Raw genomic sequence first — 16,306 nt, 5'->3', positions numbered from 1 at the left:
CCCTCCCCCCACTCGTGCTCTCTCTTTCTCAAAATAAAGAAATGTTAAAAAAAAAAAAAAAACTTTAAAAACTTAAAAAAAAACTTTTACTATAACTTAATCGGGGTTGTCAGCATTTCTGAATGACTAGCCTATACATAAGATGCTTAAAGTTTTACTGTGGTTCTTATGAATTTTTAATAGATCTTGGTCACTTACATGAAGCTACTTTTTACATTCCTCCTTTCAATCTTTTATAAGTGTGGCATGGTGGGTAAGAGCACAGAGTAATTAAAAGCTCACAAGTCAGAACCCCAGCACTGTCCCCTCCTCACTGTTGAACTGTGGGCAAATTATTTACCCTCCTTACACTCCCACTTCTGTTATAAAGAAGGTATGATAAGAGTGCCTACCTCATCAGACTCTTATAACAATAATATATAGAGGGTGGGTGATGGACATTGAGGAGGGCACCTTTTGGGATGAGCACTGGGTGTTGTATGGAAACCAATTTGACAATAAATTTCATATTTAAATATGCATTTAGAGCATATTATGCTCTAAATTATTATGCATTTAGAGCAGTGCCTGGCAGATAATGAGCACACTATAAATAGTACCTATCCTTACTCATGTGCTTACTGTTTTTGTTGTTAATTTTTTTTTAAGTATATAGTAACATTTCATGCAGATTTTATCTGATATAATACTCTGGTTTTGGCCAGAGTTTGTATGTAATTTTTAAATTTTGAATGTAATTTTTAAAATTTGTATGTAATTTTTAAATCTCTTACACCTGTATCATTTTCCACAAATTCATATTTAGAACACTTAGTATGCTTTTTCAGTACATCATGTGCATTATTTTTAAACAGACTGAATTAATTTCAGTTGTACTTAGTGTTTTTTATCTGTTTGAAATAAATATTATAATTCTAATTCAGGACACGGCCCAGTAATCCATAATGCCGAAGATAAAATTCTGGAATACATTTCTCACAGAAATATACGAGAACAGCAAATTCTTGCATTACTTCAGGATAATTTTGAAAAATCATTTACAACAATGGAGCTGGTAAAAAACATTTACAAGGTAATTTTCATTTATCTTATTTGTACATAGCAACAGTTTTATTAGAATACTCTACACAGGAGTACCTGGGTGACTCAGTCGGTTAAAGCATCAGACTCTTGATTTCAGCTCAGGTCATGATCTCACAGTTTGTGAGTTCAAGCTCCACATCAGGCTCTGAGCTGACAGAGCAGAGCCTGCCTGGGATTCTCTGTCTCTCTCTCCCTCTGCCCCTCCCTGCTCTCACTTTATCTCTCTCAAAAATAAATAAATAGATGAAAAAAAAAAAAAAGAAGAAGAATCTATGTAATAGAACACATATGGTAGACTTATCACATCCCAGAACAGAATAAGTCTGTTAATTTTATAAGTAGTGCGCTTGTATAAATTTGAGATCAACAATCTCAACTTTCTAGAACACAGAAGTTAAACAAAAATGGACACGGGAAACCAAACAAACCATTCTGAACTATAATTAAACCTTATGTACTTCATTCTGTAGGAGAGACCATTACCAACAGCCTGTAGCGATTTATGTATTATTGTATCCCTCTTGATTGTTGGTGTCTTAGTCTGTAGCAAGTGAGAAGGGTTATCTGCTAGAGACATACTGGGATAGCAGGGAGAAGTAGCAATGCCTAACAAGGAAGAAGAAGGAGAAAGTACATGTAACAGAACATGAGTAAATAACTTAGTATATAGAGAAAAGAAACCCTCGCATCAGTGGCCTTTGAGCATATCACATATAACTACTACCACAACCTGTATAGCCATAAGATACATGGGAGTATAAAGATGAGCTTGAAAAGTACCTGGGCCCAGTTATAATTAGTAAAGAACTGTAACGTTCCATAGGCCTAAGTTATCAAGACAATCACATCATACTCAGTGTGCTTTGTTTTAAAAAGGAAGGATGAGTGGTTAAAATGGCTAAAGATAAAAAGTGCCACTGGCAAAGCGGTAATACAAATTTTCTTTCTCTGAGAGAGGGGGAGAGAATGCTTATGCATGAGTAAGGGAGGGGTAGAGGGAGAGCCAGACAGAGAATCCTAAGCAGGCTCCACATGTGGAACCCAACTCAGGGCTCAATCCCACGGCCATGACATCATGATCTGAACCGAAATCAAGAGTCGGATGCTTAACTGCCTGAGCCACCCAGGTAACATAAATATTTAAATTCTGTGAGCCACCCTGGTAACATAAATATTTAAATTCTGTGAAAGAGTTCATTTCCTCATAATACTAGAGTATAGCCACTCTAGACTATACATTGGTACACTGGGGTTTTCTCTCCTAACTTAAGTATAGACAGCAGAACTCTTATAACCCTCCCAGATGAGTCATTAAGCAGTTTCCCATACCCTAAAAAATGCTGGTTCTGCATTCAGAGGTATGTTCAGAGGTATACTCACTGTATATATGTGTCAAGTACCTGTTGCATACAGAATAGTACTAGGTATTACACAGAGATGTATTCAGTCAACATTACTAGATTCCTGTGCCACACAATGGACGAGATACAGAGTTACATAGATGATTAGAGATCCCTGCCCTCAAAGGACTCATAGTTTAGTGAAGACAGACACGTTCAACAGATAGTTGTAATACTAACTCGCATTTTTTGAACACATTATTATGTGCTAGATGCTGTACTCCTTGTTTCACACTTACAAATGTAATTTGAGGTCCTTAATTCATATACCTCGAATTCTCAATACATGAAGATACTATTATTCCAATTTAATAGACTTAAAAAACAAAAAACTGGGGCGCCTGAGCGGCTCAGTCAGTTAAGCATCTTAGGCTCAGTTAAGCAACTCAGTCAGTTAAGCAACTTAGGCTCAGGTCATGATTTCATGGTTCGTGGGTTCAAGCCCCGTGTCGGGCTCTGTGCTGACAGCTTGCTCAGAGCCTGGAACCTGCTTCAGATTCTGTGTCTACTTCCCTCTGTGCCCCTCCCCCACCACACTCTGTCTCTCTCTGTCTCTCAAAAATAAATAAATGTTAAAAAAAATTTTTTTTAAACTGACTCAGAAAGTTTGAGTTAAGTAACTTCCAAAGGTACACCACTAGCAGATGTCACATACTCAAAAGTGAGATGTCAGATACTACTCATATCTTGCTTTTTCTATCACACCAGGCTTCCTCCAAGACCTCTTTATAGTATATCAGAGCATTAAAGAAAGAAGAATAAATTATATCTGATGGAAGATGCAGGGTATTAAGGCTTGCCTGGAAAAGCTTTAAAATTTTAATCATTTAATTGAGTCTTAAAGAGTAAGCATTTCCCAAGCCAGAGTATAGGAGAAAAGAAGCCATTCTAGACAGAAGGAAAAACATGCCCTGGGAGTAATAAACCAGCATTGTGTACATTTGAAAACCCACAAAGAAACTGCATATGACTGGAGCACACAATGCATATGGGGATGGGCAGGAAAGGAATCCCAGGGAATGAGGCAGAAAGGCAAGCATGATCAGATCATGGAAGCTTTCACCACCATGCTAAAAAGTTGGGCTTTAGCCAATAAACCTGGGCATAGCCACTCAAGGATCTTGGGAGAGGAGTCACATAATCAGATCTTGAAGATCACAATGCTGGGGGCACCTGGGTGGATCAGTTGGTTGGGCATCCAACTTCCACTCAGGTCATGATCTTGCAGTTTGTGGGTTCGAGCCCTGCATTGGGCTCTGTGCTGACAGCTCAGAGCCTGGAGCCTGCTTAGGATTCTTTGTCTCCCTCTCTCTCTGCCCCTCCCCTGCTCGCTCTCTCTTTCTAAAAAATAAACATTTAAAAAAAATTAGAAGATCACAATGGCAGATATGGTAAATGGAGCTTAAGGGAGAGTTGGGGGTTAGAAGTTTATATTTGGGAACATTAATATCTGATACTGCTGTGCCAAGTTGGTTGTGTAAGAAGTGAGTCAACAATACAACTCATTGTTGCACGAATGCTTAGGGGTGCCTGGGTGACTCAGTCAGTTGAGCATCTGACTTCAGCTCAGGTCATGATCTTGCAGTTCATGAGTCCATGCAGAGCTCACTTTGGATCCTCTGTACCCCTCTTTCATTGCCCCTCCCCCCCAAAAAAATTAAATAAACTTTTTTTTTTTAATGAGTGTTTTAAGAGAAGTCTAAGGAAATTTTCAGAATGAAAACTAAATGATGGGAGAGGTAGTATAACCAATGGAAACATACAAATATACTATCATGTAACCTAATAAATAAACCATAGGGCCAATGGATCTGTGGCATCATCAAAACTATCTAGAATAATTTTCATAGTTAGTTAGTTATTCATTCATTCATAAAATGTGGAGCTCCTACTCTGTGCCATTATGCTAAGCACTGGGTATTCAGTGATGAACAAAACTGACACTATTAACTGTCTAGACTGTTCAGTCTATTTGATCTACAGGTATATAGATAGAAATACAGTGGCCTAAAGCAAGACATGTACAAGGTGAAATCATTTTGATTATTCCTCTATAAAAATGTATTTAAGTTAAAATTTTCCCCTTTTGATGCATTTTTTCTTCAATAGTTTCAAAACGATTTACTTCTTTTTTTAAAAAGGAAATATTTTCTTTCACTCTTGTCTTTCTTTTAGACTGTTCCTGAGCATTTATATAAGATGGCTGAACATAATGTCTTGCTTCATTTAATAAAATTAGAAAAAGAAGGAAAAATCTGTAAGTATACTTCCAAACTTCACTTCTTTTATTACCAGCATCTAAAATATTTTCTTACAAGTCCTTCCTTGAACGTCACTGTAAGATGGAGAAACACACTAGGAAGGGTTAATAGTGAAAGGCCAGTGGACCACAAGTTGGAACCTAAAGTTCCCACAGGAATTAGAATTTTGCTTAGGGGTTGCAGTTCTTACCCACCAGAACTATAATCAAAGGCATGTAATGGAAAGATAGTTTCTCCTCTCCCAACCACAAGACCACAAAGAATTTCACATGTAGAAGGCTTGGGAACAGCCAAATGTTTTAGCAGTAGTAAAGGTAGTAACACAAAGATATTAAAGCAGTCAATCTGTCTTTACTAGTTTTAGGTTAATTCATCAAATTAATCTTTCTAGAAGTTTAATCCTTAAAATCAAGAAGCTTAAAGCTTGAATTTTGTGTAGAAGCCTCAACAATGCTTTTATAAGTCCAAAAATAAAAAAAAATACCCACTTTATATTGAGCAATAAAATTATTTTAGGAATGAATGTTTTTACTAGCCACAAAATAACTTAAAATCCGTTAAATTTGCTTATCTGTTGTTAAATTTTTACTCTCTAATTTTCTTTCCACAGTTAGCAACATGGATCCTGACAAGAAATGGAAAGCTAATCTTTAGTTGCAGATTAATGAAAGCTTGTGTTGGTTTGTTTTTAGAGAATGGTGTGATTTTCTTAACTATTAATTATTTACACAAAAGACAGAGTATAGAACATTGAAAATAACCCTAGATATACTTTAAAATATTGTCATATTTTCTTCTAAAATAAATATTACCTTTTACATTTTACATGTTACTTATCTAACCTGAGTCGTATAACATTTTATCAAAAATTCAGAATCCAACAATTTATCCATGTTCAACAGATTCAATAAAATGGCTACTTTAAAAATAATAGAATTTGTGTAATTTAAAACTGAGTATTATTCTTGGAGATTAGTTATCTGTTACAAATGGCCAATAATGCTATTTTCTCCAGCTGCTGCAGTTAACAGCACAGATTTCTACATAATCCTTCTTTACGTCTGTAGATAACAGCTTTGTTTTCATGCTTCTATCGATTATGATTTTATTTTAGTTCTATAGCCCTGTATCTTGTATATTTTCTTATAATGGTCTCCCACAATAATTTATGAACATCAACATTGGCATAATGCCAATTAAAGTCATTATATAATAATTATTTCTGTAGTCCATTACTACAACCAACATACTTTTTCAAGTTTAGTTTTTAGTATGTAGTCATCAGCATATATATGAATTATATGCCAAAAGTTGTTTTTTTAACTAATTAGAGGATTTATAAGACAGGGCATTTTTTATATAAGTAGTGTTCTTCAATAGGGTTTAGGTTCTCAGGGCAGCTCTCCAGTGCTTATTTAACCCACAAGGTTGCCAAACTACAATACTAAAATGAGCTCAGAATCCTGAGAAATGGCCCTTTTAAAATTCTTTCCTAAAGGTGACATTACAAAATTTTTTTAAGCTTTTTTTGATATCCTCACCTCTTTCTGCTCCTTTTCCCAAGGTCCCCAGCATGTTCATACTATTCTAAACACTTATTCTCATGCTTTAGAGACCTATTGTGTTCCTGAAACCATTTCACATTACAAAATAACTGTGAACTCAACAATAACAAAAATAAACAACTCCATTCAAAAATGGGCAAAGGACTTAAATAGACATTTCTCCAAAGAAGATATACAAATGGCAAATAAGCACAGGAAAATATGCTGAACATCACTAATCACGGCAGAAATGAAAATTAAAACCACAATGATATACCACTTCATCCCTATTAGAATGGCTATTATCAAAAAAAATAATAATATAAGTATTGGGGAGGATGTGGAAAAATTGGAACCCTCGGGCATCACTGGTGGAATGTAAAATGGTGCAGCTGCTATGGAAAACATTGTGGTGGCTCCTCCAAAGTTAAACACAGAATTACCATACAATTCAACAATTCCACTTCTGGTATATACCCAAAAGAATTGAAAGCAAAGACTTGAATAGATATTTACACGCCCAGGTTCATGAAGGCAGTGTTATTCAAAATAGCCAGAGGTGGAGGCAACCCAAGTGTCTATTTAAGGATGAATGGGTAACTAAAATGGTGTATATACAGACAATGGACTATGATTCAGCCTTAAAAAGGAAGGAGATAGTGGCGCCTGGGTGGCTCAGTCGGTTAAGCGTCCGACTTTGGCTCAGGTCATGATCTCACAGTCTGTGGGTTCGAGCCCCACGTCGGGCTCTGTGCAGACAGCTCAGAGCCTGGAGCCTGTTTCGGATTCTGTGTCTCCCTCTTTCTCTGACCCTCCCTGTTCATGCTCTCTCTCTCTCTCTCTCTCTGTCTCAAAAATAAATAAATGTTAAAAAAAAAATTAAAAAAAAAAAAAAGGAAGGAGATTCTGACACATGCTACAATATGGGTGAAACTTGAAGACATTATTCTAAGTGATATCAGCCAGTACAAAGGGACAAATACTATATGATTCCACTTACTTGAGATACCTAGTGTAGTCCAATTGATAAGAGACAGAAAATAGAATGAATGGTGGGGTGCCTGGGTAGTTGAGTCGGTTGAGCCTCCGACTTTGGCCCAGGTCATGATCTCAGTCTGTGAGTTCAAGCCCCGCATCGGGCTCTGTGCTGATAGCTCGGAGCCCGGAGCCTGTTTCAGATTCTGTGTCTCCCTCTCTCTCTGACCCTCCCCCGTTCGTGCTCTGTCTCTCTCTGTCTCAAAAATAAATAAACGTTAAAAAAAAAAATTTTTTTTTTAAAAAGAATGAATGGTAGATGCCAGAGACTGGGAGAGACAGAGAAATGGGGCGTAAGTGTTTGGTGGGTAAGGAATTCAATTTGGAAAGATGAAAAAGTTCTGGAAATAGATGATTGTGATCATGATTGTACATAAATCATGAATGTATTTAATGCCACTGAACAGTATACTTAAAAATTGTTAAAAAAAAAAATGGGGGCGCCTGGGTGGCTCAGTCAGCTAGGGCATCCGACTTCAGCTCAGGTCATGATCTCATGGTTCGTGAGTTCAGGCCCCGCGTCGGGCTCTGTGCTGACAGCTCAAGCCTGGAGCCTGCTTCGGATTCTGTGTCTCCCTCTCTCTCTGCCCCTCCCCCACTCGTGCTCTGTATCACTCTGTCTCTCAAAAATGAATAAACATTTTAAAAACTTTTTTAAAATGGTAAAAAATGGCTATAAATATATTCCCCAACACCACCACCAAAAAAGAAAAAAAAAATCTGTATTCCCATTGCCTAAGTATAGCAGATACCAGCAAAATTTAGACAAGAAATCTGATTATGTGTGTATGTGAATGTTTAGTTTACCTCTTAATTTGCATGTCCTCCATTCTTTCCAATCTCTTTGAATAAAACAGCAGTTGATCAAACCAGAAAACCCAATAGTTATTTTTGATATGCCCCATCCCTCATATCATATCCAGTTCTTCATCAAGTACATACTGACTGTTCCAGCTCTGGAACTTGTCTCTGCCTCTAACTCCACCAATAGTCCTTAGCCCAGGCCATCACCCTTTTTTGCTTGGACAACTGCCATAGCCCATAACTCTGGTCTCCCTACTTCTGTTCTTGGAGGGAGTGAGGGGACAGGGATGAGAAGGGCATTCTGAACTGAAGAAATCTGCACAAAGCCATGTAATCATGGTCTTTTTTAAGTACCATGGCACCACTACAAGTGGACCTATTGGAGGAGGGGTGATAATGGAAGGCCCTTCAACTTCCTGATTTTTCAGAGTCTAAGCAACTGACCTTTAACAAAAACAATGGCATTCATTAAATATCTGCTTTGTGCTGGGTACTGGATCAGGCACTGGGGACACAAAGGGGAACAAAACAGCATCTCTGCTCTCAAAAGAAGCTTATATTCTAGTTCTGGAGATACATAGTTACAATATGCGGTACCATGAAATTTGGTTGGGTTATAGAAAGCTTAGAGGATGGGGCACCTGGGTGGCTCAGTCGGTTGAACCCACTAGGTTTCAGCTCAGGTCATGAATTTCAGCTCCACGCTCCAAGCTCCTGCTTGGGGTTCTCTTTCTCCCTCCCCCTCTCCCTCTCCTCTGCCCCTCCCTGCCTCTCTCTTTCTCTCTCAAAATAAGTAAACTTTAAAAATTAAAAAAAAAAAAGCTTAGAGGAACCTGAGCCCAGTCTTCAAAGATGAGAAAGTGGTATCCAGGTAAAGAAGTTAGAAATGTTTACATTTTTTTTTTAATTTTTTTGAGAGAAGAGAGAGAGTGTGCAGGGCAGAGACAGGGAGACAGAATCTGAAGCAGACCCCAGGCTCCAAGCTGTCAGCACACAGCCCAACGTGGGGCTTGAACCCATGAACCATGAGATCATGACCTGAGCCAAAGTTGGACACTCAACTGACTGAGCCACCCAGGCACCCCTAGAAGTTAGAGATGTTTAGGAGATGAGAAGAATTGTTCCAGTTGGAAGAAATAGTGTATGCACATAAACAGATATGCAGAGCATCACATGGTTGGAGAACTAAGTATAATGTTTGTGGGTTGAGGTCTTAGAGACAAAAAGAATCAAGGGAACATAGAAATCTCACAGGAACCAATGTATTGTCATCCAGCCATGCTTCGCACAGGCTGGAATATGCATAATTTAGGAATTAGAAAGTTAATCATATGGGAATGCGAGCTGGTGCAGCCACTCTGCAAAATGTATGGAGGTTCCTCAAAAAACTAAAAATAGAACTCCCCTACGACCCAGAAATTGCACTACTAGGCATTTATCCAAGGGATACAGGTGTGCTGTTTCGAAGGGACACATGCACCCCCATGTTTATAGTAGCACTATCAACAATAGCCAAAGGATGGAAAGAGCCCAAATGGATGAATTGATAAAGAAGATGTGGTTTATATATATATATATATATATATATATATATATATATATATATACACACACACACACACACACACACAATGGAGTATTACTCAGCAATCAAAAAGAATGAAATCTTGCCATTTGCAACTACGTGGATGGAACTGGAGGGTATTATGCTAAGTGACATTAGTCAGAGAAAAGACAAAAATCATATGACTTCACTCATATGAGGACTTTAAGAGACAAAACAGATGAACATAAGGGAAGGGAAGCAAAAATAATATAAAAACATGGAGGGGGACAAAGCAGAAGAGACTCTTAAATATGAAGAACAAACAGAGGGTTACTGGAGGGGTTGTTGGTGGGGGGGCTAAATGGGTAAGGGGCACGAAGGAATCTACTGAAATCATTGTTGCACTATATGCTAACTAATTTGGATGCAAATTCAAAAAATTAAATTAAAAAAATTTTTTTACAGTTAATCATAGTCTAGAGCAGTTGTAGTATTATTTTGTTGTCTTCCCAACAGCAAGAGTTGGTTCCCAACAATTGTGATTTCATTCCTCTTTGTTTGTCATAGCCAATTACTATACCCTCCTTTCAATATACCCTTTCAGTAGTTTTGAATTACTCACAGCTTCTGCTTAAACACATTTTCTGTTTACTCAAGAATGTGCATTCTCCTTGTCATCACTTTTGCCTTTCTCTGTATATCTTCAACTTCTGTTTCACAACAACTGAGTAGACCTGTACATGTCTCAGATGCAGATCTCCTCGTAGAAGAGGACCTGCTTGGTGTAATTAACCTTCAGTGTCCCTGTTCAAGTGCTTTCCTGCCATCCCGTCTTTTATATTACTGACCAGCCTTTATGTAACTACTCTAGACCAATCATCTGGGACCAGAAGGGAACCCCATTCAACAGTGGACTGGGTAAGGATTCTGAGATTGGCCTTTTCAGTACAGTGAGAAGAAAAAGAGCAGCAGAAGGGGTCTCAAAGGTAGTAGAAGACAGGGTATAAGAAGTATTTAAGAAAAGGAATAGTACTTAGAAACTACTAGATCTTGAAAGAGGGGGATCAAGTAGAAAAGGACAAGTCTAGTAGAGATCTAGATTCCTGGCTTGGGCAGCTGGGTAGATGTTGACCCGATAACCAGGATGAGAAAATACAGGAAATAGAGAAGGTAGAATGGGTTAAGGAAGGAAAGATGCATTGTACTATAGATGAGTTGGAAGTACCAAGGAACGTACAGAGGGAGATACCTAGGAGGCACTTAGGTCTATGGAACTGGAGCCGAATAGGCAAGATCTATTTTGCTGCACGTGACAGAAACTTATTTTCAACTAGCTTAAGCAAAAGGGGAAGTTGGTTGGCACATGTAACCAACCTAAGAAGGATAAGGGTGGAGCCAGGCTTGCGAACAAGAATAAAGATATGGATCCCATCAATACAACCCCAAACCTCTCACCTCTGTTTCCTTTTTTGCGGGTCAGACTGGCTTCTTCACAAGGCAGGAGACATGGCTACAGGCCTCTCTGGGCTCATATCCTAACCGCTCCATAACCAGCAAGCAAAACTGATGCTTTCAGGTTCGGTTTGAAAAAATCCTAGGGGAAGGGCTCCGTGACTTACACTGGCTCATTACCCATTCCTTAGGCCAGTCTCAGCTGTACAGGACATAAGGTACTGTAATTTGGCCCAGGTTTGGTCACATGCCTACCCCTGTAGCCAGAGTGGATGAGGTCTGTTCTCAGATAAAGAAGAGTCAAAGGAATTCTAGAGCAATATGGATTCCTTACTGAATTGCTTTCCTTTCCTTCCAGTGTATGATAAAACAGTTCCCTGCAGTAGCTCACAGAATGTCCGGACCAACTCTATGCAAACTGAACCTTTCCTGTGTATTTCTGTGAGAGTTTTTGAGTGTTTTTAAGTTATTTGGGAGTATCTTCACGTCCCCGATTGTCACTTCAAGAAAAAGTAAAATTGGCTAGTAGCAGGGAAGCTAAAATCCTAGAGAAAACGAGAAAAGATTCAAGTACAGGTGTTTCTTCAACCTGCCAGGACGATACATTAGCACCACCTCCCTTGCAAATCACTCTGTGCTTACCAGAGCGTGGACCAGCGTGAGACACGCTACGAACTTCCAGGCATTGTTGGACCGGGAAAATGCACCATTATCGGTCTTTTCCCCCATTCCGTTGGCGGGGAGGGGGGGGGGGGGGCAGGGTGCTTGAACGGAGACTTCATTTTGATAGAAGAAAAAGGTTCAATATTTGAAACACTGATTGTGAAAGTCTTACTTCCAACCTCCATGGAGCGGGGCCTTCTGAAACATTTGGAATTAAAATGGAGGAGGGATATGTATAGGTGTATTTACTTGCATATGCAGAAAATATCTCTGGAAAGATACCAAAAATACCAAAAGGATAGGGTAATCACTAGGACAGAGGTGTTTTACCAGCCAAAAAAAAAAAAAAAAGTCAGTAGTATTAAATAAAGACTCTTATGTGCTGTTTATGCTTATTTTACCCATTATTGGATTATATAACATTAAATCCTCAACAATATTACCATATTGTTACTGCATATTACCAATTTTATCCTGAAAGATTGCACATAAATGCTAAAATTCTGAATCCCCAAGAAATCCACATTAAAATCCATTAACATTATAGGCAGTTTTAAAAAACAGTAAGCATTATTCTTTGAGAATGTAATTCTATTTAGTACCATTTGTGGCAGATTTACTACATGTTTATTGCTACTCCTTTCCAAGACCCAATAAAAAATAATACATACTAAGTATACAGAGTTATAGATTAAAAAAATAATAGTAAAACGCATAAACCTGAGAAGACAGAATGCAAGAGGGGACCACATAGATTACAACCAAATTTTGCAAGACTACAGATAGAGCTAGGGCAGGGATAAAACTATATCCTGAAATTGCTGTAGGAAGGAAGAGAGCCAAGTCACCCTAACAACCCTTTCAGAAGATTAGGACTTACAGGCACCAGGTGCTACAGAAGGTGGGGGCAGTGCTCTGTTCTAAAAGTGGGATTGTTGAAAGCTTATATGTGCAACATACCCGAGTGATACACAGCCAGGCAACAGCTGCCCCAAAAAAGAAACCAAAGTTTATTCTTAGAAGTGGAAGGCCAGAAAAAAAAAATTAAGTGAAAGAACAGTAAACTCCCATTCCCCTTTCCTTACCTGTCCCCAGAACAGTGGCTTCCAAGGAGATGAATGTTAGATAGAATATTGGGAATTTCATCTCTAGAGAAAGTGAATGGTACAGACAAAAAAAAAAACTTTACATAAATTTATAGAGGAGTTCTCCAACAGATTAGCTATATCTCCCTCCAGGGAAGCCCACCCACACATATATACAGTTCCCAATCAATATCTCTTAATATAAACAGAAATCCAAAGTTCATAAGAAATGAAAGAACAAAATAAGCAGGGATAGGGAAAAAAAGAGTATACAAAAAAATATTTTAATTATTAGTGTTCTTAGATAAGGGAAGGTATTATAATTTGTAAAACAAGAACAGGATGCTGTGAAAAACAGCTCTAGGAAAAAGCCTGATTAAGTAAAGATATAACCAAAATAAATAGAAATTTTGGAAAACAAAACAAAGATGGAAAACAGAAGGGAAAAGATAGAAGATTTTGGGAGAAAACTGGGAGGTACAACATCAAAGTAATTGGGGTTCCAGAAAAAAAAGGACTGAAATTGGGCAGAAACTATCAAAGGAGAAGTACAAAAAAATTTCCTAGAACTGAAGGACATGAGTCTTTCAGTTGAAAGGGTCTACTAATGCCCAGCAATACAAAAAAGATAAAACAACCCACACTAAGTCATAACATTATAAGATTTCTGAGCATAACATTATAAAATTTCAGGGGCTAAGGAGGAGATCTTGAAAGAGTCTGGGTTGTGGGTATGGTAGTAGGATTGGGGATTTGGAGTCACTTGGAAGGGAGCATGAATCGAAACGGCACTGTTTTTTTGTTTTTGTTTTTGTTTTTCAGTGTGTATTAGGACATAATGCCTTCAATAATCTGAGGGAGAAATTATTTGTCCTAGAAGTTTGTAACCAACCAAGCTATCAGCCATGTGTGAATGCAAGGACTCAAAAAGTTTATGGCTGCCATGCACCTCTCAGGAACTGCTGGATAATGTACTCCAGAAGAACAAGAAAAAGGCACACAACTGATATAGTAAATCCAAAATAGAAAAACGTCAAAAGTATATTCTAAGGCAAAGGTGTGCCTAAACCCTGCTCTAGATTTATTTATCCTATTTATTTATTTATTTATTTATTTATTTATTTATTTATTTCGGGGCAGGAGGAGGTAGGGGCTTCAAAAAGAGATCTCCAGAGGGGAAACTGATTGATTACCTGGTACTCCTGAGCCTTTGGGAGGAAAAAATCTGTGGTGGTCCTACAACAGCACTAGCTGAACAACTGAAACAATGATCAGTAAATAGAAAACTATACTGGTGGGGGAAAAAATGAGGCAAGCACTGATTCCAAAAAACACAAGCTACACAAGGAAGGAATAATTATGAAATAGTTTTGGTCTCTGCAATTCTACCTAGGCAATAATGTAAACACTGACTAAAAATTGTGTTAAGGGGGCACCTGGGTGGCTCAGTCAGTTAAGCATCTGACTCTTGATTTCGGCTCAGGTCATGATCTCTTGGTTCCTGGGATCGAGCCTTGTGTCGGGCTCCATGCTGACAGCATAAGGCCTGCTTGAGATTCTCTCTTTCCCTCTCTCTGCCTTTCTCCTACTCATTCTCACTTGCTCTTTCTCTCTCCCTCTCGCTCCCTCCCTCTCTCTCTCAAAATGAGTAAATAAACTTTTTTTTAATGTGGTATAAGGATAATAGAGGAAAGGAAATAAGAGGTTGTGAGTGCTGAATCATCACCTATGATAATAGAAAGTCAATAAAGTCTAAAATTGATAAATCAGGAAATAAAAGGGTTAGAATTTCATTAATGCCAGAAAAGGCATCTTAAAAAAAGGAAGAGATTGGGAAAGGGTTTTCCTGTTGGCACTATTTGATTTTTAAATAAACTTTTAAATATTTTAAAAATATTTTAAATAAAAAATTTTTAAAGAAATTTTTAAATAAATGTGATATAAACTAAACATTTTAATGTCAAAATAGTGATAGTATGCAATGGGTAAATTCCAACTCTTTTAGTCCGGTGGAGCAAGCACTTTTGTCATAGAATGTGCTCTTGCAAAAATCCTCAGGAATTATAAACAATAAGAGACACATGCTTATTTACTCTTCTCTTAGCCCAAAGGGTAAGAATCTTCCAAGTTCATAATCCTTAATGGATACAAATCTGAAGCATAAAGATTCCCCTAAGAGGAAATCCTATACCTAGTATCTAGACTGTAGGACCTGGAGAATGAAGGTGAACTGGACGTCCATGGCCTTTAAAGTTTCACTGCAGTATGAAACCATCTAAAGATAACTAGACCTGAGGTTACCCGAAGCCAGCAGAGTACTATTTATAGCTGTATGGTAGATCCCAACTTTGTATTCCAATCATAACACAGTACAGTACTAAAGATCTATCATAGTTTAAGTTTCTCCCATTGAGATCTAAACTGAATTTAGGATTCAGTAACTAGCCAATGTAAAGAGAAAAAGATTTTGCCTCTATCTCTCAACAAATACTTTCTCTGTGGTTGGTTAAGTTACCCACTACAGAATTTGCAGGCAAGCTAACACTAAAATGACAGATTTCCTCACTTACGTTTACTAGCGTTTTTAAGAACTTTGGCCCCATAGAAGCACTCCTCTGAAGAAAATAGTATTTTTCCAAATCAGAGGTTTCCAAATATAAATTAGGCTGCAGCAATCCAGGCTATAATGAACTTATTTTGTGCATGATTATAATACTACTGTGATATCCTTGGTACTTAAGTTTGGAGGAAAGTACTTCTCTGACAAAAGACCAGTTACTTAGTTTTCCCACGTTTGTCCCCATAATTCCATGAGATTTTAATCCATTCAGTATCCATTTCCTCCTTTTAGGGTGAGACTAACATCTACTCTGGAGCCATATAAAGCAACCTATGCTCTTCATATTTTCCCAAGAGGTGAAGAAAAATTTTTATTAGCAGAAGCTCTCTGGTTTCATACCACAGAAGTCTTCCCAGCATACTTTGTGGAAGTAGATAATCCAGCCTCCTTCTCCTGTTTCAGTTTTCAAAAAAGGTAAAAATGTCTATCAAAATGGTATATCTCAAAATTTTGTATCTAAACTTGAAACTCCCAGGAATACTCTTAGCCATCTAGTCTCTCAGCACAAAATATGCTCTTGGACCACTTGGATCACTATCAACTGGGGAGCTTACTACAAATACACATTTCTGGAACCTCCCAGATTTACCAAATCAGAATTTCTAGAGAGGACCAAGGAATATAATTTCTTCTATCAACCCAGATGATTCTTTTCTGATACCAATAGAATTCTAAGTTAGCTGGCACAAAAACCAACACTCAGATCAATGGAACAGAATAGAGAACCCAGAAATGGACCCAGAAAAGTATGGCCAACTAATCTTTGACAAAGCAGGGAAGAATATCCGATGGAATAAAGACAGTCTCTTCACC

General features: G+C 37.9%; 1 protein-coding gene and 1 long non-coding RNA gene across 2 annotated transcripts in view; both read left to right on the top strand.

Annotated features, from left to right (window-relative positions):
- Positions 1–5,675, top strand: part of LACTB2 (lactamase beta 2) — a 32,199-nt gene extending 26,524 nt beyond the window's left edge. The window contains exons 5-7 of the mRNA XM_003999877.6: positions 924–1,072; positions 4,659–4,740; positions 5,355–5,675. Of these exons, the coding sequence (XP_003999926.1) occupies positions 924–1,072; positions 4,659–4,740; positions 5,355–5,398 (275 nt within the window). The 3' untranslated portion in view covers positions 5,399–5,675. The remainder of the gene's footprint in view (positions 1–923; positions 1,073–4,658; positions 4,741–5,354) is intronic.
- Positions 5,676–10,054: 4,379 nt separating this feature from the next.
- On the top strand, positions 10,055–16,306 carry LOC123383243. Its single transcript, XR_006592797.1, has 3 exons — positions 10,055–10,591; positions 13,696–13,930; positions 15,725–16,306. It is a non-coding gene; the product is annotated as an uncharacterized LOC123383243 (long non-coding RNA).

Source organism: Felis catus, chromosome F2 (assembly GCF_018350175.1).
Source record: "Felis catus isolate Fca126 chromosome F2, F.catus_Fca126_mat1.0, whole genome shotgun sequence".
NCBI lineage: Eukaryota > Metazoa > Chordata > Mammalia > Carnivora > Felidae > Felis > Felis catus.
The sequence above is the reverse complement of the archived record's forward strand: the minus strand, read 5'-3'. Positions and strand labels throughout refer to the sequence as shown.